Source organism: Garra rufa, chromosome 14, assembly GCF_049309525.1.
Source record: "Garra rufa chromosome 14, GarRuf1.0, whole genome shotgun sequence".
NCBI classification, from domain to species: Eukaryota; Metazoa; Chordata; class Actinopteri; order Cypriniformes; family Cyprinidae; genus Garra; species Garra rufa.
Window position 1 is genome coordinate 8,646,221 of NC_133374.1, and position 27,658 is coordinate 8,673,878.

Consider the following 27,658-nt stretch of genomic DNA (forward strand, 5'->3'; position numbering starts at 1 on the left):
CTAGTTCTGCAACAAAAAAATATGTAAAATGTATTTAAAAATAGTTATATAATGTAGTTATTGACATTATTATTAATTTTTATTTTATTTACATTTATTATCTATAATATCAAGCATTATTTTGACAATTATTGTTATTGTTACTTTTATTATTATTATTAAGAAATATATATTTTCTGTACATTTCTTTTACAAATGTAAAGAAATATTTTGGTTTAAACAAGTTCTGTGACCTACAAAAAAGTTATATAATGTAGTTATTAACAGTATGTATTATATTTTATTTTATTTATACAGTTATTATTTTTTTAATATCAGTCATTATTTTTACATAATTTTCTGCACAATGTTTTACAAATGTAAAGAAATATTTTGGTTTAAATAAGTTACTATTGAAATTTTTTTAGATATTTTATTTGACTTATATTTTTTGTGCATTTTCTTAAAACTGGATTAAGTACAAATCTTTTTATTTTTTATTTTTAAGAAATTTACAGCATGCCACAAGTGTACCTCACCTAAAATATTTCTTTAATTATTGCTTCAGTGACATATTTTATGAACCCCTTTTTATCTTTTTTCTCGTCATTTTCATCTCAGACTCATCAGGCCGCGTTCTTCCGCCACCGCTGGACGACGACAACACAATCTCCCAGCAGATCTCAGATGTGGTCCGCCAGCCGGCCTTCATCGCGGGCATCGGCGCGGCCTGCTGGATCATCCTCATGGTCTTCAGCATCTGGCTCTACCGTCACCGCAAGAAGAGGAACGGCCTCAGCAGCAGCTACGCCGGCATCCGCAAAGGTCAGTCCAACCAGTTCAAACTCCATTTTTCTTTTAGCACTTGTGCTACATAACCGAGTACTCACAGATAATGATTTAAAAACACATAAAATATAAGATCAGTAGGAGGTTAGTCACTCCAAACTGATAATTATGAATGCCTGAGCTTTCATTAAGAAGGCGTGGTCCAGTTTCTCATCTAAAACCCCAAAAATTCCAACTGATCTTTTAATATCGAGTTTGTGCGTTAGTCAGAGGCAGATGTTTAATGGTTTCATTATCAGCTCGTCCTTCTTTCTTTCGCTGGTAGACGTGTTTGGCCTCGAGCTGTGCAGCTGCTCGTGTTTTGCTTTGTAATCTCAGGTTTAATCCCAAACATCAGGCGCTTTTATAAAAGTTAGTATGCGAATACTTAAGGTTTTCCTAAATTAGATAAGCCCGAAACCACAGAATTCATTTTTTTTTTTTTTTTCCTTTTTTTTTAAAAAGCCGTTTCCTCTCTCGACCCTGATGAATCACGGCGGATCCCTTACGGTCTGAATTCAGAGCAGCTTTTGCTTTCTTTCCGTTTTCTCTTAAGTGATGGCGAACGGAACAATGGCGTTTTTTTTTTCTGACGTGCGTCTCAAGGACATGAAGCTAATGGAATGTTTATTGGCAGGAATCTAAAGGAAAAGATCCAAGCCATTCATTAGCGTTCGCATTCATAGACTCCCAAGGCTGGGCCGCATTCAAGTTAATTGAACGTGTCGACCGCAAGAGCACAAAAAAGCCAAAATGAATATGTCCATTTTTCAAGGTTGAGAGCACCTGAATTCATTTAGCGGGATGACTCGACAACATCTTGTTTCAACAACCGCACAAGACTGACAGGCAGCTTTCAAAGAGACCTTCTTTCTAAATGTTAGTGGAATTATATATATATATAAAAACTCGTACACAACAGCTCAATGTTAAGCTTTGCATGCAGATGTGTGCTTTTATGGCTTGCAAACCTGAACATTATGTAGTCTAGTCATCTCCTAGTCCTAGTAATAGCTAGTTAGTTATCCTGGAAGTCGTCATGGAAGTTTCAGCTATAAAGGTTGAAAATACAAAGGAAGTTACTGTAAGCACATCAGAAGTGTGTTTATGAATTTATAGATGTCATGAAGTTAGCTGTTATTGCAACAAAAATTAAATTATTTGTTGTAAATTAAAGTTAATTTAATTGAAAGGTTTTAGTAGTTGATGTATAAAAAATTTATAAATTATAAATGTTATGTATTACAGTATAATTAATATTTTTTTTCTTATTTTTTATTTGTATATATATTTTAGATTTTAACTAAATCTATTTAACTATTTTATTTTAACTAAATATTTTATATTTAACTTTTAGAATAAAAATCAATTGTTACTAGAATAAACATATATATATATATTATTGTAAATTAATTTATTAACACTTTCAAGTTTGTTGTTAATGCAGAAAGAAAAAATAAGTACATATTTTTACATTTTATTTTTCCTATATATTTTAGATAGACCAATTCATATATCAATATTTTATTTTAACTAAATGTTTCATATTTAACTTTATAATATTATATAATATACTTAATTTAACTATATATATATATATATATATATATATATATATATATATATATATATATATATATTTTTTTTTTTTTTTTTTTTTTTTAAACACTTTATTTTTATATATATTTTAGATTTTAACTAAATAATATATTTTAGATGTAACTTTTAAAATATAAATAAAATATTGCTAAAATAATAAGTAATGTTATATATATTGTTCATTGTCAATTAATTTAAAAGCTAGATATAAAATATATTTAGTTAAAATAATTAAAATAAATAATATTAATTATACCGTACCTTCTGAGTTATAATATTGTACCATCATGCATAAATTAGATAGATAAAATAAATAGTGTTTATTCATTTGTTTATTTTAGTAACATTTGATTTGTATTCTAAAAGTTAAATCTAAAATATATTATTTAGTCACAATAATTAAATATAATATTAATATATGAATTCGTTAAATCTAAAATATATATAAAAGGAAATATTTTAAAGAAAAATGTTATATATTTTGTTATATTTTCTTTTAATTTTTCTACAATAACTACAAACTATACAATACAAATTAAATGTTACTGAATTAAACTAATAATTAAACAAATGTATTTATTTTATTTAATTATTTTATAGTTCATCTTCAGTACATATCCAGCAGGAAAAAGCTTTATTAAGCCCTAATTTATGCATGATGGTATAGCGTTATAGCTTAGAAGGTATGATATAATTAATATTAGATTTTATTATTTAAATAAATATATATATTGTATTTATCTTATAGAATACAAATCAAATGTTACTAAACTAAATAAATAAATACATAAATTGTTTGTATTCTTTATTGAGCCCTAATTTATGCATGATGGTATAACATTGTAGCTTTAACGTTAGTTTAAAAGTAGTGCCTTTTTGTGCCCTCGAGCAAGTGAGATTGCAAAAAAGGACTTTTGGCACCATGAAGGGCCTTTGCATTGCTACTAAAGACATTCATTCCCGCTTCCTGTCTTACTCTGAAAGCCACGAGAAACCACATGTTGCCATGTTTAGCTGCGAGTCTCTTAAGCGTGAACGTGTTTGAGCAGAGGTGGATGATAGTAAACACATGAAGTGGTAATCTGTTCTCCGGGTGGAACGGGGCATCTTCCAGTGTGTGTGAGAGTATATACATGTGCTTTTAGCTGTGGATGTGTGTTCAATTGTTTAAAAACACAGATCATCCCTAGACCTCTGAGATTTGATTTATCGTCCATCAAATGATCTTTTTTCCCATGCTGCATTTGGCCTGCCAAGCATCAATCTACTTCTGCTTGAAAACCTTCATGCATACAGGATAAAATCATCAAAAAGCGGCCCGATCTATTAGACTCATCTTTTCTCAAAGCACTGCCAAGAAGCAGACGAGCGCAGCCGATAAACGTGACATTTGAAAAGGACGACGGCGGCTGACAATTTTAAAGGTTGTTTTCCCGTAAATACGGCGAGATGAGAAGGTGAAGACAGCAGGTGTTGAATTCTGATGTATCGGTGTAACGCTGCCAAAAAAACAATCCTGACGGCATCACGCGCAACAGCTACCTCCGCGGATACTTTGATGTTTCTGATGGGGCTGTTTATTATGAATTCTGACCCCATATCGCTCGGATTGATTCAGCCGTGTTCATCTGCTTATTGTAGCCTTTGATCAACATGAAAGAAACTAGATTTCACATCAGACCGAGGGCATATGTTATAATAGATTTAAGTCAATGTTAATAAAGTACACCGTTAGAGTGCAGCCTGGCATGAATTCTTTCAATTCACATGTCACGTTTGGGTACATTATTATTAATATTCTTATTGTATAATGTAAACATGTTTATTTAATTTTATGTAAATGTTAAATGTATTATTATTTTTAATTATATTCATTTAAAATACATTTTTATTGTTAGTAGTAGTATTATTTTTTTTTATTTTTTTTTACTAGATTATTATAGATCCATTTTTAAAAAAATGTATGTATAATAATAAATATTATTATTATTATTGTTATATTTAATAAGAATTATTATTATTGCATTTAATTATATTAATATAAATGCTTATTACATTATTCTTATGTATAATAATACTATATTATTTAATTATTTTAATGTAAATGTTAATTATATTAATTTCTATTAATATATATAAATATATTATTTTTATTATTGCATTTCATTATATTAATATAAATATTTATATTTAATTATAATAATTTAAAATATACTATTATATTTAAATTATATAAATGTAAATGTTTATTTTATTTAATTCTATTTATTTAAATATTATTATTATTATTATTGCATTTAATTATATTAATATAAATGTTTATTTCTAATTATAATAATCTAAAATGTATTATTATTATTATTATTATTATATTAATGTAATTTTTTACTGTTAATTTAATGCATTATTATTAAATTGTTTGTTTTTTATATTTGATTATAATAATATAAATCAATTCTTAATAAAATTATATTATTTTAATGTATAATAATTATATTTATGTAAATGTTTTTGTAATTATGTTAATTTAAAATATGTTATTATTAATTATTTATTATTGCATTTAATTATATTAATTTAAAATGTATTATTATTTGTTTTATATTTGACTATTAATTAAATTTTTTATAAATTATATTATTTTTATGTAAAATGTTACAATAATGTTTATTTTATTATTTAATTACATTCATTTATAATGCATTATTATGATTTGTTTTAGATTTAATATATATATATATATATATATATAGGTTTATATAAATATATATATATAGGTTTATATAAATATATATATAGGTTTATATAAATATTATGGTTTATTATTATAATATTTAAATATTGAAATGACTAATTTATTAGAGATTTTGTGGCAAGTAACAATACATTTTTCATCTAGTGGATGATAAAAAATATATAAAATACAGGAAAATTCTATCAATTTACACTTATGCCACATTTAAGGACCAGAATATATTAAAATGAGCCCTTTTTTAACCTGTGGCAGTAAACAACCTTCCAGAACACCCTAGCAACTTCATATCATCATGCTAAAATAGCAACCATCAACAAAATCCTAGCAGTTCTTTGCCATTTCCTTCAGAAACCCTATCAGTTCAGACGACAAGGCGAATGAAATGAACTGTGTATTTATGATGAGCTTTCAATGTTCTGAGTAATTGGTAACATACTCGTTACGTCAGAAGTGCCTTTCTGAAAACTTTTTCCAATAACCGCATACATATTTAAGTTGAATGCACAGTACTGCTATGCTGAATAATTAATTTCTGAATAATAATTACGAATCTGATGAATAATTAATGTGCTCTTTTTTTTTTTTCTTTGTCCTGTGTGTCTGCAGTGCCCTCCTTCACCTTCACCCCCACAGGTAATCACACCTTTCTCACAGCACATATGCCCAGAATTCCCACAATCCCTAGAGTGTGACGACTTCCTGTGCACTGGCAGTCTAATGTTTCTCAGTCACTCCAAACAAATGTGACACAGGCAAAGCGTGGGAGGCACGGCCTCTCTTTAAAAATACATCTCCCCACAAGAAAGGAACCCCAGTCTGAGTTTACATGGATAATCAAAGAGAACTTCAGTCGCAGGGACTTGTCAGCATAAAAAGAAGTAAAAAATAAAAGACAGAGAGGGAGGAAATGCTTAAAGAGAAGAGTGCTTGACTAAAGAGCGCTGTTAGAACTGGCAGAGGAGCTGATCAAAGCGCCCGCGCCCATTCTAACGGACGGGATGGGACGCTGTGACATCACAAGTCCCGTGGCCAATTAGACGGCTAGTGTGAGGATTGAACTCGGATGACTTTTACATACCAGAGAAAGACGCCTAGACCCTTTCATTATTTCTCATCCTGTACCATCTTTCTGTAACCGCTGTTGACTCACCTGGTTTGGGAGTTTTTATCAAAGAGATTAGAGGGGCGGGAGGGATTGCCAACCAAACTTTTTATTTCCAAGCATTTACTGGTTTTAAACTAAATGCAGGAGCTTGTAAGATAGATTCGCCTGTTAAAGAAATAATTCACATGTAATTATTTACTCACTTGCGTGTTTTCCAAAACTATGCACATTTTTCTTCCTCTGTGGAATACAGAAGCCCTTAACAGCAAGATATTTGTTTCATTCATTAGGGATATTATTATTAGTAGTAGTAGTATTGTATTTAATTATATTCATTTAAAATGTATTATTATGATTTTGAGTATTATTAATATTAAATATTATATTAATATTATAATTTATTGTTTAAATATTTCAATTATAATATTTTATTTAATTATATTAATTTAAAATTTATTATTGTTATTAAATATATTATTATATATACATTTATTTTTAATTACATTCATATAACTTTATTAGTAGTACAATTATAATATTTTAATTTATAATATATTATTTTAAATGTATTATTATTATTAAACATTCATATAAATTCATTTTTGAAATGCATTGTTTTATATTTGATTATATTAATATAAATGTATTATTAATAAAGTGTTTTTTATTTTTATTTAACTATATAAATGTATTATTACTAAAATTATAATATTTTTACTTAATTAGATTATTTTAAAATTTTATTAAATGTTATAAATATAAATGTTTATTTTTAATTATATTATTTTGAAATACGCTATTTGTTTTATATTTGATTATATTAATATAAATGCATTATTATTAAAATCATATTATTTGCATTTAATTATATTAATTTTAAATGTATTATTATTAAATATTATATTAATATAAATGTGTTTATTTTTAATTATATTATTTTAAAATTCATATATATATATATATATATATATATATATATATATATATATATATATATATATATATATATATATATATATACAGTGAGGTCAATAAGTATTTGATCACCCTGTTATTTTGCAAGTTCTCTTACTTAGAAATCATGGAGGGGTGAATTGTTTTTGTACAATTTTCAGCATAGGTGCATTTCCACTGTGAGAGACAGAATTTAAAAATATAAAAAGATATATATATATATATATATATATATATAATTTTTTTTTTTTTTTTTATTATATTATTTTAAAGACTATTTTTTTTACTTGGTGCAGTAGACAACCACCCAGAATTTTCTTTGCCCTTAACAACAAGATATTTGTTTCATTCATTAGAAATATTAATAATATTGTACTTAATTATATTAATTTAAAATGTATTGTTATTATTATAAGTAGTAGTCTTAAATATTATATTTATATGAATACCTATATTTTTAATAATATTATTTTAAAATGCATTATTTTATTTTTGATCATATTAATATACATTTATTATTAATAAAAGTATATTTTTATAATAATACAATAATAAATATTATAATTTATTAAAATGTTTAAATATTGAAATGACTAATTTAATGGAGATTTTGTAGCAAATACCAGTTAATAATTCACCAAGTGGATGATAAAAATGGATAAAATGGGGGGAAAATTCTATCAGTTTCTAACTTGGGGCATTACACAAACACCCAGAACAAAATAAAAATAAAAAATGCCATCATTTATTCACCTTCATGTTGTCCAAAACTGTATGATTTATTTATTTATTTTTCTGTGGACTACAAAAGGAATTTTTTTAAGAAATGTTCTTTGCCCTTAAAAAACAGGTTTTTATGTTTCATTACACGTTATGTTATTTTTTTCTCATTAATGTAATTTTTTATCTACAGTGGCTTATCAGAGAGGAGGAGAAGCTGTCAGCAGTGCTGGAAGGTAAAATACACATTTATTACAGTTAATATTTTTCAAAAGCCAACAATGTCCATGTGCAGGGTGTGTACTGTAGTGCAATTGCATTGTATTAACACTAGGGGGCATTTTTGTCTTTGCAAAGACACTTTCGGCGGTTATGCAGTGAGACAGAGCCCTGCAACCCAGATGAGACAAAAGCCATCCGTTTCTACTCTGCTAATGCAATCATTTCCAACCAATTCATTTAACCGTTTACACTAGATCATGTGTGCATAGGTGCACATTGTGTCATTTTTGTCCCTGTTCGTGTATCTTTCCCTTTAAGTCGTATTTTGGAGTCCAGCTTTCATCGAGCAGGTCTGTGCCCTTGCCTAAAGGAAAGGTTCAAGCCTTTTGAAGCTAAAGAGTCTGTTAGAAAAATAAAAGAAAGACGGAGCATGCTGCAGGGATAGAGAAGAGGAAGAGCCACTTTTACTTTGAAGCGTCACGTTGAAGATTCATTGCTCAAAACTCTTTCTTTGATGTTTTTTTTTTGTCTCTTTGATAAGCGTCCCTGAAAAAAAAAATTCCCTCATCTCCTTTCTTCTGAAGTATTTTAATGTGACCTTGTTTAAGTTAACTATCAAACATAAATTGGTATTTTCGAGAAAGAAAAAAAAAAGGGCAAGGTTTGATAGAAACAGGTACTGTGTGCTCTGGATGAATTCATACTGTATGTGCGTTTATCCAGAGCTTCTCGAGATCACGTTGATTGACTCTGACACCCTGGCATGCACTGGGAGCTCCAAGCTCTTCCTCCAGCGATGGCTCGGTTCATTTGTGTTTTGCTTTCCCAGGCTGGAGCAGCAATGCTCTCCAGCGCTTGGGTAATCCACACGGAGATCTAACGGTCACGAGGCCTCGGGGAAACGGTGTCATCAGCCATGAGCAAGTCAAGCAAACGCAATCCATTTAGCACAGATAGAGACTAATGCCCTGAGAGATGCACTGGGATAGAAGGAGATGGGATGGGCTTCCCATTTAAAGCTGAAGTGTGTCATTTCTGTGCTACCAAACGGAATAGTCTTTCTTCAGACAAACCGTTAGCCCCGCCCCAAAACTCATGCTTTGAATGATTGCTGTCCTTTTTTGTGGCAATAGCAGTTCAGAAGTAAAATAAAAACAGTACTTAAAGGAGAAGTTCACTTCCAGAACAAAAATTTAAAAATGTTGTCATCCAAGATGTTCATGTCTTTCTTTCTTTAGTCAATAAGAAATTGTTTCTTGATCTCTACATAGTGGACTTCAATGGTGCCCCCAAATTTGAACTTCCAAAATGCAGTTTAAATGCAGCTTCAAATGGCTCTAAACGATCCCAGCCGAGGAAGAAGGGTCTAGCGAAACGATCAGCCATTTTCAAAACATCGTCATGTCTCGTCTCTGCAATGTCTCTGCAATTCGTAGTCTGTGTAATCCGGGTCAATACATTTAGGGTATGTGGAAAAACCCCGGTCTCGTTTTCTTCTTCAACATCAAAATCGCTGTACATCGCTGTGTTACCCTTTTTTTGTCAAGGGCGTTTGATCTACTTTGCATGTTCACTTTGTAAACACTGGGTCAGAACTTCTGCAGCGATGTAGGACTATTTTAAAGTTGGGGAAGAAAACAAGATGGTTGTTTTTCGGCATACCCCAACTGTATTGAAAGCTAACGCAGACTTGGACAAGACAAGCGTTTGAGGATAGAAAGTATATAAATATTTAATTTAAAAAATGACAGATCGTTTTGCTATATAAGACCCTTCTTCCTCTTCTGGGATTTAGAGCCATTTGAAGCTGCATTTAAACTGTATTTTGGAAGTTCAAACTTGGGGGCACCATTGAAGTCCAATATATGGAGAGAATTCATGAATTTTTTTCCTCAAGAAATGTAATTTCTTATTGACTGAAGAAAGAAAGACCCAAACATCTTGGATGACAAGGGGGTGAGTAAATTACCTGTTAATTTTTGTTCTGGAAGTGAACAAAAATGAAAATTAGCCCAGTTGTTAGTCATCCTCAAGGCATCCTAGGTGTATATGACTTCCTTCTTTTCTTTCAGTCGAATGCATTTGGAGTTATATTAAAAATTGTTCTGGCTGCTCCAAGCTTTACGATGGCAATTGTTGGGTGTTTCTCTTCAACAGTCCAAAACAAGTCCAATAAAGCGTATCCACCATAATATAAAAGTCTGACACAGCTCCAGGGATATAATAAAGGCTCCTGTAGCGAATCAATAAAAAATGGATATTTAAAATGTAATAATCACTAACAGTTGTACACGGAAGCAGTTTCGGACGAATGATGATTTTATTACAAAAATGCATCAATTCCCTACAGGAGGCTTTTATTCACCCCCAACGCCATGTGAGGCACTTTTTTATTATGAATGAATGCACTTTATTGGACTTGTTTTGAACTGTTGAACAGAAACACCCATGCATTACCATTATAAAGCTTGAATGAGCCAGAACAATTTTTCCAAACTCCAATTGCATTCGTCTGAAAGAAGGAAGTCATATACACCTAGAATGGCCTACAATGGGCTAATATTAATTTTTGGGTGAACTAATCTCTTTAACACTACTGATCATGATAATACAACATGCGTGTTTACCACTTCCAAGTTAACGTTGGTAGTAAATGGCATTGTGTTTGTTTTCTAGGCCAGGTTTGTTGAATATAGGTGAACCAGCTACCCAGCCCTGGCTTGCGGACACATGGCCGAACAGCTGCTCCAATCACAACGACTGCACCATCAACTGCTGCACCGGCAGCAACGGAAACAGTGACAGCAACCTGGCCACCTACAGCCGCCCAGGTGAGTGTGTGAGCGAGTGTGTGTGTGTAGGCATCTAGCTCTTGTAGTGTACAAAGGCATAATGATATGCTCTATTCATAGTCACAAGTGGGAAAACCCTTGCTATCTTATCTCAGACTTCCAAACATGTAACATTTCAATTTAAAATGAAGTGTCAAGGAACAAAATCACATTGCATTTTTTGCATTTATTCATGCAGCAAGGGCTTTTATTCAAAACGACAAATGAGGAAAAACTACTTCTGCAAGACTTAAATGGATAGTTTACTCAGAAATTAAAATTCTGGCATTTTTATTGACCCTCACATCTTTCCAAACCTGAAAGATCTTTGTTCATCTTCGGAACACAAATTAAGAATTTTTTTATGAAATCCAAAAGCTTTCTGACCCTGCATAGACACAGCAACACAACTACCAAATTCAAGGCCAGAAAGGTAGCAAGGAAATCATTAAAATAAACCATATGACATTAGTGGTTCAACTGTAATGTTATGAAGCTACGAGAATACTTTTTGTGTGCAAAGAAAACACACAAAAAAAAAAAACTTTATTACAACTTACTTTCTGTCAGAAGAACGGACAAGTATGTGTTGTGGTACTGATGAATGCATTACGGTTGAACCACGGATGTCACATGGACTATTTTAACAATGTCCTTACTACCTTTCTGGGCCAGAAAGGGTCAAAAAGCTGTTGGATTTTATTTAAAAAAATCTTCATTTGTCTTCTGAAGATGAAGAAGGTCTCACGGGTTTAGAATGATGTGAAGGTGAGTAATTAATGACAGAATTTTTGGATGAACTATCTTTTTAAATGAGGAAAAGACTAGTTAAACAGACTGTGTTATGGTTACTGTGACATGTTTAATTTGATTCCAAGCAATCGTTTACCATTAACCGTGCAGATTCCCCCCTCTTAAACACCACATTGTTTGTCCAATGACTTTTTCGTAAATCTCGTCTTGTTAATTTCCACTGAAGTTTCCAACTTGGAAACAGTAGCATTCTGGTACACCTTTCCAAGTTGGAAATCCCAACTTTCCAAGTTGAACGGAACGCAGCGCAAGTATCGTGTCCTTTCTTTGACACACAACCGTGTGTGTGATTTGTTGGAACGTGGACGTTTTAGGAAAAATAAAAGCGGCCGATATTGAAAAGGCCCCGCAGGCTACAGTCCAGCTAATCCAATCAGTCGCCTGATTTCCATACGGCCGTTAGAACCTTTTAATGCAGTTTCTCTAAGTGCTCGCTTATTCAGGAAACCAGGAGCTGTTACAGAGGTCAAAATAGACCTGAGAGAGAGAGGGCGAGGAAAGAGAAGGAGTGATGGAGCACCTCCAGGTGGCTTTATTTTAGGAGTCAGCAAGTTACTTTACAAACAAAAGAACGCCAGGTTGACTCACGAATCTAAAGAGACACACACTTTGAAAGTGACAAAGTGGCGTCACCTGGTTTTCACAAAGCAACTCTTGGTTTGGACAGCGGTGTCACTGTTGGTTCATTTAATGATACTTAAATGTCACTACAAGAGCTTTTTTGTTCTCAGATATCAGCTGGTGCAACTAAGCCGTTGGCTCTAAAAGTATTTCATTCAAAAAAGAATCCTTAAACGCATCCAATCCTTTTAGAAACTGTCTTTCTATTGAATTTAAGAAATTAGCTACCATATTCATGGGTAGGCATAAGGATTAGGCTTTGTGTTGGTTCAGACTGTCCATAGAAACTGTAGATGGGGCTTTTTTAACCCAAAAAGCTTTGCTTTGCCTTTGATATCCATTTATTGGAAGTGTGTTTTCACTAACACTAGATTTTATCCCTGTCGCCTTCATCAAAGCAGGAATGAAGGATAAATGTCGAGTGATTCTCACAGCATGACATTTTAAAAGCTTGACACACGCTTGCCTGGTGTGCCAAATACTAAAAAATCTCCAGGATATTAACCGGATCAGTACCCACAGGGCTTCTCTGGAAAGACGACTTAGTTAGTCTCATTCCACGGGATCTTTTATCATCGATGCGTCAACCTTTGAAGTGCAGAGCCGCTCCTTCTTATGGAAACACGAGCCACGCTCGAAAGCTGTCCAATAGCAGGCCGCGGTATTTACGCGCCAAGCTTCTCGCTCAGATCCCGGGGAGGATTTGAATATTTTATGAGCCGGGGAAAATTGGATCTGTCAGAGGATGGTCTTTTACAGCGTTCCTCGTTTCAGAGGCTTTTGATTCGGACGTGTTGGAACATCCTGCTTGATGAGCTGGGATGCCTTTTTCCTGGCTGCTCGGGAAACTCAAAGTGACACGCTTGGCTTGCGTCGTGGACGAGGGAGAGGCTGTAGAGAAGAAGGAGGATCGTAGTATAGTGTCAGGGATTTGGATGAAACGGGTATTATCTTAGCATATGAGTTTCAAGTGTCCTTGCTGCCTGAAAACATCATTCTTGTTGGTATAAACGAATTAGCATATCTCAAAACCAACCTCACTCCATGAGTTTCTATAAATGTTCCTCTATTTTAAAAGCACACTATATCAGAATCCAAGTCAAAATGTCTTCCTCCTCTTCTATCGTCCAGCCGACTGCATCGCCAACTACAGCAACCAGATGGACAACAAGGCCAGCAACCTTCTGGCTCCTGACACAGGCCTTTACAGCGACGTGGACCTCTCCAACAAGATCAACGAGATGAAGACCTTCAACAGCCCCAACCTGAAGGACGGCCGTTTCTTGGGACCCGGCGGCCAGCCTACGCCCTACGCCACCACCCAGCTCATCCAGTCCAGCCTGGCCAACAACAATGTAAACAGCAGCAGCGGCGGAAGTGGAGGAGGAAGCGCCGACCTTAACGAGAAGCAGAGCTGGAAGAGCAGCCAGGGAACGCCTCAAAAACAGGCCGACATCAACATGCCGCTGCAGTATAACGTCATGGAGCAAAACAAACTGAACAAGGGTGAGTTTTGTGGATTTACTTGCGGTCCCCGAAAAGTTAAGGCAGATTTGAGTTTGGTTTTAGAAAGAAAATGATGTCTCGTACTGAAATATGTAGTAGAAAACCCATAAAGATTTACATTTTTAAAAATCCACATTGTTTTTTGTTTTTTTTATACATATTTTGGACTATGGGGGATGCTATTATTTAGATGGCATAAAATGGTTGCTCTACTACTAGTGAACTACTAGTGCTACCTGCTGATATTTTTAGCGCAACGCAACTCGGAATACACAACTCAGAATATAAAATACTGATACGATGACCACAACTACTGAAAGGGCATATAGGTGGTGCTGGATATAAGTGTAAGCTTAAACAAAACGTCCCATCAATTTCTCTAAACGCCCCTGAATATTGAGTGAAATCCACGCTGAGACACTCTTTCAGCGACAAGCATCGGCATGTTTACATCCTACCAGGATGGCATCTATCGTTTCTTGTATCTGCCATTTGTAAGCTCTTTCAGTAGCTGTGGTCTACTAAGAGCCTCAAAGAAATCAGGACTAAAGTGGAGAGAACAAAGACGCAGGTCTTTAAGAAGTTTAATTCGTCGTCTTATCACTAGGAAAGCAGTGAAATTGTGGCAGACTTGCATTGTTTCTTGATGCCCTTCGACTGAAAATTACAACCAAACACCGCCCAATGTAGCATCGGATCAGTAATTTATTTTTAGAGTTGCTTATTCCAAATTGTGTTGCTGTAAAATTAGCAACTGTTACCACCAGTAGTCATCAAAATAATGGCGTGCCACATAGTCCAATGTATATAAAAAAACAATGTGGAATTTTTTTTTAAAGAATGTAAATCTTTCTTAGGTTTTCTACTACATATTTCAGTAAGACATCTTTATGATGTCTTAATACCTGGGTTTCCCTTTAAACACTAGTTCAAGCTCTTCAAAGAAACTCTTGCCATGTTTTTTCTTGTTTTACCACAAAGGTGCGTCATCAAATTGCTGCTCTTCATCTTGTTGTTCTATTGTGTCCTCATATTCAGACCACAATAAAAGCATTACACGATTTTTATTCTTAATAGCCTCCCTGGCACCTTTACATGTGTCTCTTTTACTTTCTAACACCGTCACGGTTGCTCATGTTGCATATATGTGTAATTCAACTCTATGCTCTGCTAGTAAACTTAATCCATATTTATAGCTGTTGTTTTACTGTTTGGATGGGGATGAAGGTAAAGAGGAGGCTGTAAAGTGTCGGATGTCTCTGAACAGTGTGAAGCCAGAGATCTTAGATTACTGTACAAATAAGGGAGAATGTAACTCAAGCTCAAAGCTATCCATTATCTGCTGCTTCATATTGTGCCACTAAAAAGGTCATTGTGTTTGCTTTTTTGACTCAACTTGCATGAATCTAACTGCGTGTGGGTGTGATATTTCACACTTGCTAGACAATTGAAACCAGTCACCAACAAGTCATAACAGTTTATGACTGAAACCCTTTTGTAACCTTTTACCACTCAACTATCTGATGTTCCATTCTGAAACATTCTCTTCTAAAGTGTCTGCTTTTATAAGAGCTTTCATTTGGCTAGTTCACAAAATAACACTTTTCACTTGCTCTGGCATGTGCAAGATTGGTTTATAATGCCTTACCAGTATGTATAAAAAAAAAAAAAAACTAAAACTCAAAATCTCTTGACTACAACCCCTTAGACCACTATCGAGGTGAGGGGCCCATCTCAGGCACCATCCCCTACAACCAGGCCCAGGACGTCCTCACAGGAGGAACCTACAGCAGCTCCGACAGGGGGAGCAGCACTTCTGGTAAGACATCCATTTATCCATCATCTGTCCATCAAACCAACCATTTATTTCTCCATCCATCCATCCATCCATTCTAACGTCCATCCATCATCTGTCTGTCTATCTGTCTGTCTGTCTATCTGTCATCCATCCATCCAACCAAACTTTAATTTCTCCATCCATCCATCCATTCTAACATCCATCCATTATGTATCAATCTATATATTTATCTATGCAACAACCAACCATTAATTTCTCTGTCCATCTATCCATCAATTCATCCATCCATCCATTCTTACGTCCATCTATCTTGACTTGCATGTCATCCAGTCATCTATCTATCATCTGTCCATCCATTCATCCATCCATCCATCCATCCTACCATTCATCTATCATCCGTCCATCCAACCAACCAACTAACCATTCACTTCTCTATCCATCCATTCTAAGTTCCATCCATTCATCCACCAATCATCTTATCAATCTCTCTATCTATCCATATATTACTTAATCCATCCATCCAACCAACAAACCAACCAAGTTGTCATAAAAACCTACAGACATAACCTACTAAATGGTTAGCCTGCAATTTGCCGCATTATTCCATTTTCTTTTCATTTCCATTATTTCTGCGCCTTTTCATCACTTTAAGAGGCAGTAAATCATATGCAAAACAGGACATTTACAAATCGCTCACTCATTGTTGAGAACCTCGGGGAACAAAGAGAAACATTTGCGTCCGAACAAAAGGAGGCGATTCTTCCTGACGATTTCTGAGGTGCATGAGCGCATATCTTAAACGGCAGCAGCAATCTCTCTCAGTCCTAATTCCTTTAGTTAAAACCATGTTCCCTGCAGATTTCTAAGGTCTGCCGCATTTTTCCGGGATGTTTCTGATTTGGAGGACCCCCCCCCCCCCCTTTTTTTGCGATTCGCCACACCGTCATTAATTACTCCAGCTTTCATCCATCCGACTCAAAGAAAGGGGGGATAATGTTGTCAGAAAGCCGGTGTTTGTTGCGGGACAAAGATAAATGAGGCCCATTCTGCGGCGTATGCAAGGCTGCCGGCGTAATGCGTCGTATCTATTTTTATATTGTATTTGAAGTTCAGGTAATTAAAGAGAGGGTCTGAGTGCGTGGAGGTCCTCACAGCTCATTGGCTCTGCATTTTAATTCCTTTCTGTTAATTGGCCTCCAATGTTTCTCTTTTTAATGCTCTCTCTCTCTCCACCTCTCCTCTGGGCAATGGAGAGTGTTAGTTTTGAAAAATGACTCGTTTTTTGATGGAGAGCGCAACGTTAATTACAAATAGAGAGATAATGCGCATAAGCGTTTTACACTGCATAAATTATGGTGTGGGTGTCATTAATGTTGCTTCTCCTGAGTGTAAAAGTGCCATTTGTTTCACACGTGCATCAAGCTCGCAAACAAACTCACAGAAAAAAGAAATGAACCAGAGCTTATTAAAGCATTTTAGTTTGCAATCAAATTAATTTATGAGTTCACATGGCATTGTGGGCTGGGAGCTGATATAGCTCTGTTTGTATCACACTGAATGTGTATTTACTCTATTATTTGCTTGCTTGCTTTACAGGAAGTCAAGGACAGAAAAAAGGTGGGCGATCAACTAAACAGATCAAACAGAACCCAATGAATTGGACCGAACTGTTGCCTCCTCCTCCGATTAATCCACCACCATGTCAAGAATACACCCTCACAATGGATGACAGGTAAGATTAACACAACCTTTCACTTATGGTGTGTATGCTTTTAATGCACATCTATTAGGAATTACATTCATAGTTTATATTTAATTTGTTTTAACCATAATAATAATATTTACATACAGCATTCTAATTGAATATTATATATTATACAATACAAAAATATATTAATTTAAAAATGAATAGTCTAAAATGAATAAATCTACAAAATATTGATATAAACAAAAGTACAAATTTATGAATAACTAATAATCTTGTTTATATATATATATATATATATATCAACTTTTTCATTTTTATGAAATATAAACAGAAATGTTATTTTATGAAAATGATATATACAATGTATATAAATAATCAAATAAATTAATTTAAAAATTAATATATACAAATATATAACATTAGTTTTAAAATACTATTACAATTGATTAAAAAAAATCTACAAATATTAATATAATACAAAACAAAATAGTAAAAAATAAATTTAAATAACATGATTATATAAATTAATAATAGTAATAACTACTATTATTTTATTATTGGAATTTTGACTTTGTTCTCGAAACATTTTGACATTATTCTCGTAATTTCGCCTTTATTCTCAAGTATTTTGCCTTTATTTGAAACATTTTGCCTTTATTTGAAACATTTTGCCTTTATTCTCAAAATATTTTGCCTTTTTTCTCAAAATATTTCAACTTTATTGTAATTTTAACTGTATTCTTGAAACATTTCGACTTTATTCTCGTAATTTCTACTTTTTTCTTAAAATATTATGACTTTATGACTTAATTTTGGAATTTTTTTTTTTTTTAAGTGGCACTAAAACACCATCGTAGTCAGACAATTTGGGCAGCAACTTGTAAGTGAGAAACTCAGTCAACAGATGTTTCATGTTCATGTTTTTTTTTTGGTTTTCTCTTCAGTTATGACACAGACCTGCAGTGCCCTTTGCCACCATCCCGTATGTATCTCCAACCTGACGAGCTAGAAGAAGAGGAAGAAGAGGTGGAGCTAGAACGCGGACCTACGCCGCCCATACGTGGAGCGGCTTCCTCACCTGCCGCCGTGTCCTACAGCCACCAGTCCACCGCCACCCTCACCCCGTCCCCTCAGGAGGAGATGCAGCCCATGCTGCAGGATAACCCTGACCTACATGAGCGCAGGTATGCAGTTGCACAGCTTGACAATGCTTTTCTTTTTAAACTAATTACAGTTTAATACATTTGATGACTGTCGTACTCCCTCAGGCGACTCTTGGTGAGCCCACCCCCTCCACCACGCCCCCTCTCGCCTCCGCACACATACGGCTACATCTCCAGCCCTCTAGGTCTGGACACGGACGGGCTGGAGGAAGAAGAGGACGAGGATGAGGGTGACGAGACGGATGCGGAGGTGGCTCGAGTCCACCAGCTGCACACCCACCCTCACCAGCAGCACTTGCCCCAGCAGAGGGCTCTCCTGCGGGGCCTGGAACAGACCCCGGCCTCCAGTACCTGCGACCTGGAGAGCTCCGTCACCGGGTCTATGATCAATGGCTGGGGCTCGGCTTCGGAGGAGGACAACGCCTCGTCGGGCCGTTCCAGCGCCGTCAGCTCATCGGACGGATCTTTCTTTACCGATGCTGATTTCGCTCAGGCCGTGGCAGCTGCGGCAGAATATGCTGGTTTACGAGTAGCAAAGCATCCTGGGAAAGGACATCATCAGCTTCCAGTGTCTGGAGGTACTGGAACGTGTATATGCTTTCTTAAAACAGGCCTAATAATATTTGTTTAGGAATTCAAATGATGATAGCTTTAAATGGAGACACTAACTGTAATGGTATACATCTCACAGCAGCTGATTTCATTTGTATTCAAATCTGCGGCCTTTAATAGAGCTGAACTAAGCAAACCCTCTGTCTTCTAATTTGCCAGCAGCACGGAAATACCAAAACCTCCCTGCGGGACACCGTCCAGGCAGCCCAGTGTCCACAGACAGTAACGTTAGCGCAGCCCCGGGGCAGAGGAGGCCCCTGAAGAGGCAAAAAACAACATCCAGCTGCTCAGACAGGCTACCAGCGCCGAGAGGTCTACACAGAGGGTACGTTCACAAACACACACACATATATATATATATATATATATATATATATATATATATATATATATATATATATATATATATATATATATATATACACACACACTGCAAAATAGTAACATTTATATTATAAATTCTAAAAGGTAATAATGTTACTCAAAAAATATCATTTACATTATATATTTATAATTATTTTAATAATAAAAATATCTAATTCATAAATTAAATACATGTAAAAGTAAATTAAATATTTTTTTTTTAACAAATAAAAAAGAAACAGTACAATTTTACCAAAATAGTATAATTAAATATTTTTACTACTAAATGTTTTTAAAGAAATACTAATAATAATAATAATAATAAAAAAAGATTTTATCTTTTTCAAATTTATACAATATTAGAAATATGCATTGCAATATTTTTGGTAACATTTTTAATGTTTATATAAATTAAATATTTTGGAACAATTTACTTAATTTTTTTAATTGAATATTATATTGTCACCAAAAATATTATAGTTTACATTATGAATTCATAATTGTTTAAATAATAAAATATATAATTCATAAATTAAATAATTTATGAAAAATTTATAAAACAGTACAATTTACTAAATATTTATAATATTCATTACAATATTTTTGGTAACATTTTAATAGTGTATATTGTTACAATTAGTATAATGATTTTATATAAATTACAATATTTTGGAAACATTGAATTGAATTTTATAATGTTATCAAAAGGTATTATAAATGCATAATCATTTTAATAATAAAAATAAAAAAGATATAATTTATGACAAATGAATAAAAAAGAAATAATAAAATGTTACCAAAACACTACAATTTACATTTTTTTAATAATAACAAAAAACAAAAGCTTAAATTTTATTTTAAAAAAAATTACAAATTTATAATATACATTATACTATTTTTGGTAACATTTTAATAGTTCATATTTGTTACAAATAGTATAATTTATTTACATACATTACAATATTTTGAAATTAATTTTTTATTTATTTATAATATAATGGTAGCAAAAATATTATAATTTACATTATAAATTCATAATTAAATAATGTCTGAATTTATATAAAATATTTTATATAAAATATTTATATAAAATATTTTATATAAAAAAGAAACAAATTTTACCAAAATAGTATAATTTACTAAATATAAAAAACAAAAGCTTAAAAAAACAAATCGAAAGATATATATATACTACAAATTTATACTATATATAGTTTTTTATATATAAAAAAATCTAAACGCTAAAATGATACCAATATTAATTAAAAGGTAAAATGATACCAACATTTACATTGAGTCATAATATCTATTAAGAATTTTTTTTTTTTTACATAAAAAAAAAAATCATGCATCTTCCAAACATTTCATCTATCTAGTATCATAAAGAGCAAGGGGGATGGAGAGGTCAGTTCAGTGGGACGGCAGCGTCCACCTACAGTGTTTCATAAGTGACCACTCCTGCTTCAGCCTCTAATGAAATGGCAGCAGGTGCCATCGTTTGACTGAAGAGCACTCCGAAGCTTTCAGAAAGGTCACGTCATGTGTGCGATGCGTGTGGAAGTGCAGAAGGAAGTACTCACAAACTTTCTGCTCGCATTCGTGCGAGTGTGTGTTTGCGCACACGTTCTCATCTGCTGCGTCTCATCTTTGAGTCAGTTGTCCTTGCGTGTTGACACTAAGATTTAATATCAGACACACCACAGGCCTTGGTGGGCTCTATCAGATCAACTAGCCCCTCTCATCTGTCCTTCACTCCCTCCCTTCACTGTAATCTCTTCCTCCCCCTCTTCTAATCTCCTCCGCTCGCTCTCGCTCTCGCTCTCTCTCGTCTTTGTTCGCCGTTGGCTGCTGAAGAGACCCAGATTGATCAGTCGGTGTCAGCTCAAGTTTCTGTTGAATGTGTGATTTGATTTGATAGGGCTTCTTCGAGTTATGCTGTGTGGGAGGGTTAAATACAGCATTTCGCACGGAAGCGAAGGAGGAGGAGGTTGTCGTTCGAATGCGTTTCGCACAAACACACTCAAAACTAAATGATCTGAAACACAGATTGCCTACCAACCCCCCAAATACCACGCGTCAAACACGCACTCTCCCCCCCGCCTCTGTTAATTTTGCTCTTGTTTGCTCAGTGCTTTGGGTGACACCAGGCTTATTATCTCGTCCTCCTCCAACTCCTCTCCAGAAGGCCCTGTTAACCTTTCATCTGCCTCCACTTCTGTCTGGAGAGAAAAGAGCCAGTCTTTTCCAGACGTTCTTCGCTCTCTTTGTCTTAGTTTTATCTTTTTCCGTGCTTCTATTAAAAGTTTGTATTTGGGTTTCAAGAAAGTTTTCTGTAGGAACGTTTTGATGCAAATAGGAGTTTGAAAATTTATAAAGAGGCTGGAAAGTAAATGAATAATATATGCAGGTTGAATAAATTTCCTTGACTGGGGATTGCTTCAACCCCCAGACTAAAAAAAAAAAAACAACCCGCGGCAAGAGTGTAAAAGTAGCCCAGAAACAAAATAAATAAATAAATTATGAAAAAAATTAAATGCTAAAATGCTACCAAAATTATAATTTACATTAAGTCATATTTTTTAAGAAATATTAATTCCTTTTAAATCTTAAAAAGTAAATTAAATAATAATTTATGAAAAAACTAAACCCTAAAATTATATCAAAATTATAATTAACATTGTCATACTATTTATTAAGAAATAAAACTTTTTTTTAAAAGGTAATTCAAATAATTCAGAAAAAATAAACACTAAAATAATATCAAAATGATAATTTACATTAATTCATAATATTTAAGAAATATTAAGTGAAAAAATAAATAAAACGTTAAAATACCAAAATGATAATTTACATTGTCATAAATATTATTTTTAAATCATAAAAAGTAAATTAAATAAACAAAAGCCAAACACTAAAATAATACCAAAATTACAGTTCACATGATAGGGCTGGGCGATTAATCGAAAAATAATCGAAATCGACATTCAGAACCTATAATCGTTAAAATTTTTCCAGGAAGATTATTTCAATTACTTTCCCTTTAAAAAACACAAGCGCTCCGTTACGTTATTCCGCCGACATGTCGATGGAGAGCTTAAACAGTATTTATACAGTAAAAAGTATTTACAGGATATACAAGGGTAATTTTATTTAGAGGAGATACTGCTTATTTTCTACTTTTAATATGAAAAACATTGAAAATTATTTATTTTGTTTCCAATAGTGCAAGTTATTTATTTTCACTAATTTAAGAAAAATGTGACTTTTCGTTTTAAGCAATGCTTGCTTTAATTTCAGTTGTTCAACACTGATGTTCAATTAATAATCATAGATCAATTTCAATTATTTCAATTATTTTAAAATCAAGTAATGCACCCTTCATCCAAAAATCTCTCGCTTGTAATATGTGAACATATTTACTGTACAAAACTTGTCAGTGAACTATGAGGGCAAAAAAATAATTATTATATAAATATAATTAAATATAATTTTATTAATAAATAAAATAATCGTTCATTAATCGTAATCGGGTTAAAATGTTCAATTAATCGAGATTTTGATTCTAAGCCAAATTGCCCAGCCCTATCACATGATCATGCTATTTATTAAATAATAAATATTATTTTTATTAAAAGTATTATTTAAAGTAATTTAAGTAATAATTAAAAAATAAAATTAAATAAAATTCAAAATTTACATTAAGTCATAATATTTAAGAAATATTAAGTAAATTACATAATTTACATTGGGTCACATTAAGATATATTAATGAATTATTTTTAAATTATAAAAAGTAAATTAAATAAATTGTGAAACAAAATTATAAAATTATAAAAAGATAAATTTAATAAACGAAATGCTAAAATGATACCAAAATTATAATTTACATCAAGTCATAATATTTATTAATTAAAAAAATACATTAAAAACAGTAATATTCTTTCTAATAAAGAAATGATATTCCTTCTAATAATATGCATTCTTGCTGAGCAAAACAATTTTTTTTTCTTAAAAAAAAAATCTTACTGACACCAAACTTTTGAGAGTGCAAAAAACTCGTAAGCACCACACATCAATCATTCATACCACATCTAAACAAGAAAGGACGTGTTTTACACTACTAGTAATTTCACGGCGACACAGGAACTACTCACGCAAATAAGAACAGAGAGAGAGAGCCCTTGCTCGTCCACCCCTCTCGTAAATCTAACAGCTCTCTTGTGCTCCTGTGAAATGTGGCCCGTCTCTCTCTCACCCTGGCATCGATCCGCCGCCTGACTACTGCAAGACACCACAGGGCTTATAAAAACCATCCACGTCCACCATCCACTGACCCTTCTCGTATTTTGCTGAGTGTCAGAGCAGTGATGAAGGAGCGCTAAGCTCTCCCCGACAAAACCAGACACGCGCTCGCTCAAGACGTCAGGTGTGCTTTGACCTTGAATGGCTAAAAATGTCCACACAGCACCCATGCACCATTTTAGCACTTTTTAAACTTGTCAACAAGTGACGCAACGTTTGCGTAACGGGTGTATTTGTGACTGCGGCGCCTATTGGGATGTCATTTCATATGCATGTTGATTCCAAATTGAATCGAGTTTCAGCGTCTCTGGCACAAGTTTACCAGATCCGTCACGCACGGAGCTCGGGTGACTTTTTTAGCCGATGCTATTTAACAAGAACGGCGAATGTAAACAACTCTGAATAACTGGCATGGGAAGCACAGAGACATCCAGTGACAGTGATGAAGCGTCATTCACAGTTTCGCGACTGAGTAGCGGCGCCGCGGTGGGAAAGAGCTCCAGCGTGCAGCTGTTTGGAGGGTTGCGACGCAACGGCACAGCTGTGTTTCCATGGCACCTTCCGGGTGCCAGACAAATGAGTTCTGGTGTCAATTAGCTAAACGTCTGGTTCTGAAGGACACTAGCATGTGTGAATATCCACCTTATTTTGCAACGAGGAAGCTATTTTCTGTAAATGTGCGAGACTTCTGATTCATTAGCTGATAAATAACTGGAACAATAACTCTTAACTGCAGTAAACAGCAAAACTGCTACAAAGCAGTGTGTTTATAATTATGACAATACATGAACCCTTGTGTCTATATAAAAAAAGCTACATAGAGGTAAAAAAAAAACTTTTTTTTCGACTTTCACTGACATTGATTTTTTTTAACCAACATTCTTGATCATACCAGCCAAAACTTAACTGATTTTCAGGAATTTAACCCTTTAAATGACAGCTGTTTACATAATTCCATTTCCCCCATATACTATTCTATTCACTTTTTTGATTATTATAATAGCTAAATAACTAGACCCAAAAGTGCAGTAAACTGTCAAATGTGCTACAAACTGGTGCGTTTATAATTATGACAATACATTAAATCTGTTTTCCCCCATATACTTTTTGGATTGTTACAGTCGCTAAATAACTACAACAGTGTAGTGCAGCAAATGGTAAAACTATGCTACAATTACGACAATACATTAACCCTTCCATGTCAATAAAAAAGGCTATATAGAGGTCTGTCAAAAAAAAAAAATTCTTCCGCTTTTACTGATTTTTTTTTTTTTTTTTTTACCCACAGTCTTGACCATAAATACCAAAATTTTCATGATTTTAACCCTTTAAACGGCAGTTTGTTAACATAATGCCATATTTTCCCCCATATACTTTTTGGATTGTTACAGTCGCTAAATAACTAGAACAATATAGTGCAGGATGTGGTGAAACTATGCTAGCTACAAATCACTGCATTTATAATTGCGACAATACATTAACCCTTCTGTGTCAATATAAAAAAACTACATAGAGGTCTGTGTAAAAAATGAAAACAATTTTTCTGCATTAACTGATTTTTTTTCCCCAACAGTCCAAAATGCATAGGTTTTCAGAGTTTTAACCCTTTAAATGTTTGTTTATATAATGTCATTTTCCCCCATATTCTATTCCATATGTGACCCTGGACCACAAAACCAGTCATAAGGTTAAATTGGACAAAACTGAGATTTATACATCATATGAAAGCTCAATAAATAAGATTTCTATTGATGTATGGTTTGTTAGGATAGGACAATATTTGGCTGAGATACATCTATTTGAAATCAGAAATCTGAGGATGCAAAAAAATCAAAAAGACTGAGAAAATCACCTTTAAAGTTGTCCAAATTAGGTTCTTAACAATGCATATTACAAATCAAAAATTACATTTTGATATGTTTACAGTAGGAATTTTACAAAAAATCTTCATGGAACATGAACTTTACTTAATTTCTTAATGATTTTTGGCATAAAAGAAAAATCAAAAATTTTGACCCATGCAATGTATTTTTGGCTATTGCTACAAATATACCCCAGCGACTTAAGACTGGTTTTGTGGTCCAGGGTCACATATACTTTTTGGATTATTACAGTTGATAAATTACTAAAATAACAAAGTGCAGCAAATGGTAAAACAAATGTGCTACAAACCAGTGTGTTTATAATTACAACAATACATTAACCCTTCCATGTCAATATAAAAAACTAAATAGAGGTCTGTGTCAAAATAAAATAAAAAAATCTGCTTTTACTGACTGTTTAACCCTTTTTTAAACCCTTTAAACAACAGTTCATACCTACCAAAAATTAATTTATTTTCAGGATTTTAACCCATTAAATGACGGTTGTTCATTTACATGCTGCCATTTTTAGCCCATAAACTTTTTGGATTATTAGTAAATGGTAAAACTGTGCTACAAACCAGTGTGTTTATAATTATGACAATGTTACCCCTTTTGTGTCAAAAAAAAAAAAAAAAAAAAAATTCTGCTTTCACTGACAGTTTTTTTTTTAACCAACAGTCCTGATAATAACTACCAAAAACTAATTTTCAGGATTTTAACCCTTTAACTAGATCTTTGTCAAAAAAAAAAAAAAAAATCAGCTTTTAACAACAGATTAAAACTGTTTTCAGGATTTTAACCCTTTAAATGACAGTTTGTTGACATAATGTCATCCCCCCATATACTATTTCATACACTTTTTGGATTACTATAGTCGACAAAAAAAAAAAATCTAAAATTTCTTTTGCTTTCACTAACATTTGTTTTTTTTTTTACCAACAGTCATAACTACCAAAAATTCATTGATTTTGAGGATTTTAACCTTTTAAATGACAAATTGAAAAATGTTTCTAAGGTTGATTAAGGGTTTAAATATTATGATAAATAGCCGTTTACAGTGTCAAGCAGCATAACATTTTGTACAGGTTAAAATAACTAGAAACAGATGACTCCTCACATTCATGTTACAAATGGGCGCGCCTGCTCTTGCCTTGAAAAAAGTGGCTGGTGGGTCTTGAGTCTTGCCAAAATGTAAACTTGAATGACAAATTTGAGCATTGGTACACAACATATGATCTAACATTCACACATACTAATGCTTTTCCTTTTGTTTCCTTACAGATCTTCCCCCTCCTCCGATTCCTCCTCCAGCCATGCTGAAGTCACCAACACACCCGGCCAAAACCATCCCGGAGGGCCCACGGGGGGCCATGTCACCTAGATCCAGTTCTGCCGATGGCAAGGACAAGCGAATGGGTTCGGGTGGACCCAGACCCCGGGATGGCTCAGACACCCGGACCAGCTCTTCGGAGCGGCGGGAGGGCCAGGATGTACAAAAGGGTCAGAGGAAAGGCAGCAAAGATGCCGGTGTCAGCCATAAGAGCCGCCAGCACCCAGGTACTATACTACAGTCCTATTTTCTCACATCAAAAACTATGGCAACTAATGCTCAAGTTACTTACCTTTCATTTTCACGTCTCTTTCCGGTTCAGAGGACATCCTACCTTATAGTCGCCCATCTTTCCCAGCCGTCCACAGTCCTCGTGGAGAAAGGGACCCCAGCTCCTCCAGTTCACTGTCCTCGCGGGGGTCCGGTGGACGGCGGAGAGGTGAAGGGGCTCCCGGGGCCCGCAGAAACCCTGCAGATGTTGGGCTAAACACCATAGGAGCCTTCCAGACAGGAGGGGATGAGCTTGAGGTACGTCCTTACTTGTAATACACCTGAAAATGTGAGGAATATTTGATTTTTAATTG

At 33.7% G+C, this 27,658-nt stretch overlaps 1 protein-coding gene across 1 annotated transcript in view; it reads left to right on the forward strand.

Annotated features, from left to right (window-relative positions):
• The window catches only part of robo1 (roundabout, axon guidance receptor, homolog 1 (Drosophila)), a 352,432-nt gene extending 325,166 nt beyond the window's left edge, over window positions 1–27,266 (forward strand). Inside the window, exons 9-19 of the mRNA XM_073818325.1 lie at window positions 601–804; window positions 5,768–5,794; window positions 8,134–8,176; window positions 10,839–10,993; window positions 13,559–13,933; window positions 15,642–15,752; window positions 17,328–17,463; window positions 18,384–18,623; window positions 18,708–19,180; window positions 19,374–19,539; window positions 27,026–27,266. Of these exons, the coding sequence (XP_073674426.1) occupies window positions 601–804; window positions 5,768–5,794; window positions 8,134–8,176; window positions 10,839–10,993; window positions 13,559–13,933; window positions 15,642–15,752; window positions 17,328–17,463; window positions 18,384–18,623; window positions 18,708–19,180; window positions 19,374–19,539; window positions 27,026–27,125 (2,030 nt within the window). The 3' untranslated portion in view covers window positions 27,126–27,266. The remainder of the gene's footprint in view (window positions 1–600; window positions 805–5,767; window positions 5,795–8,133; window positions 8,177–10,838; window positions 10,994–13,558; window positions 13,934–15,641; window positions 15,753–17,327; window positions 17,464–18,383; window positions 18,624–18,707; window positions 19,181–19,373; window positions 19,540–27,025) is intronic.
• The last annotated feature ends 392 nt before the right edge of the window (window positions 27,267–27,658 follow it).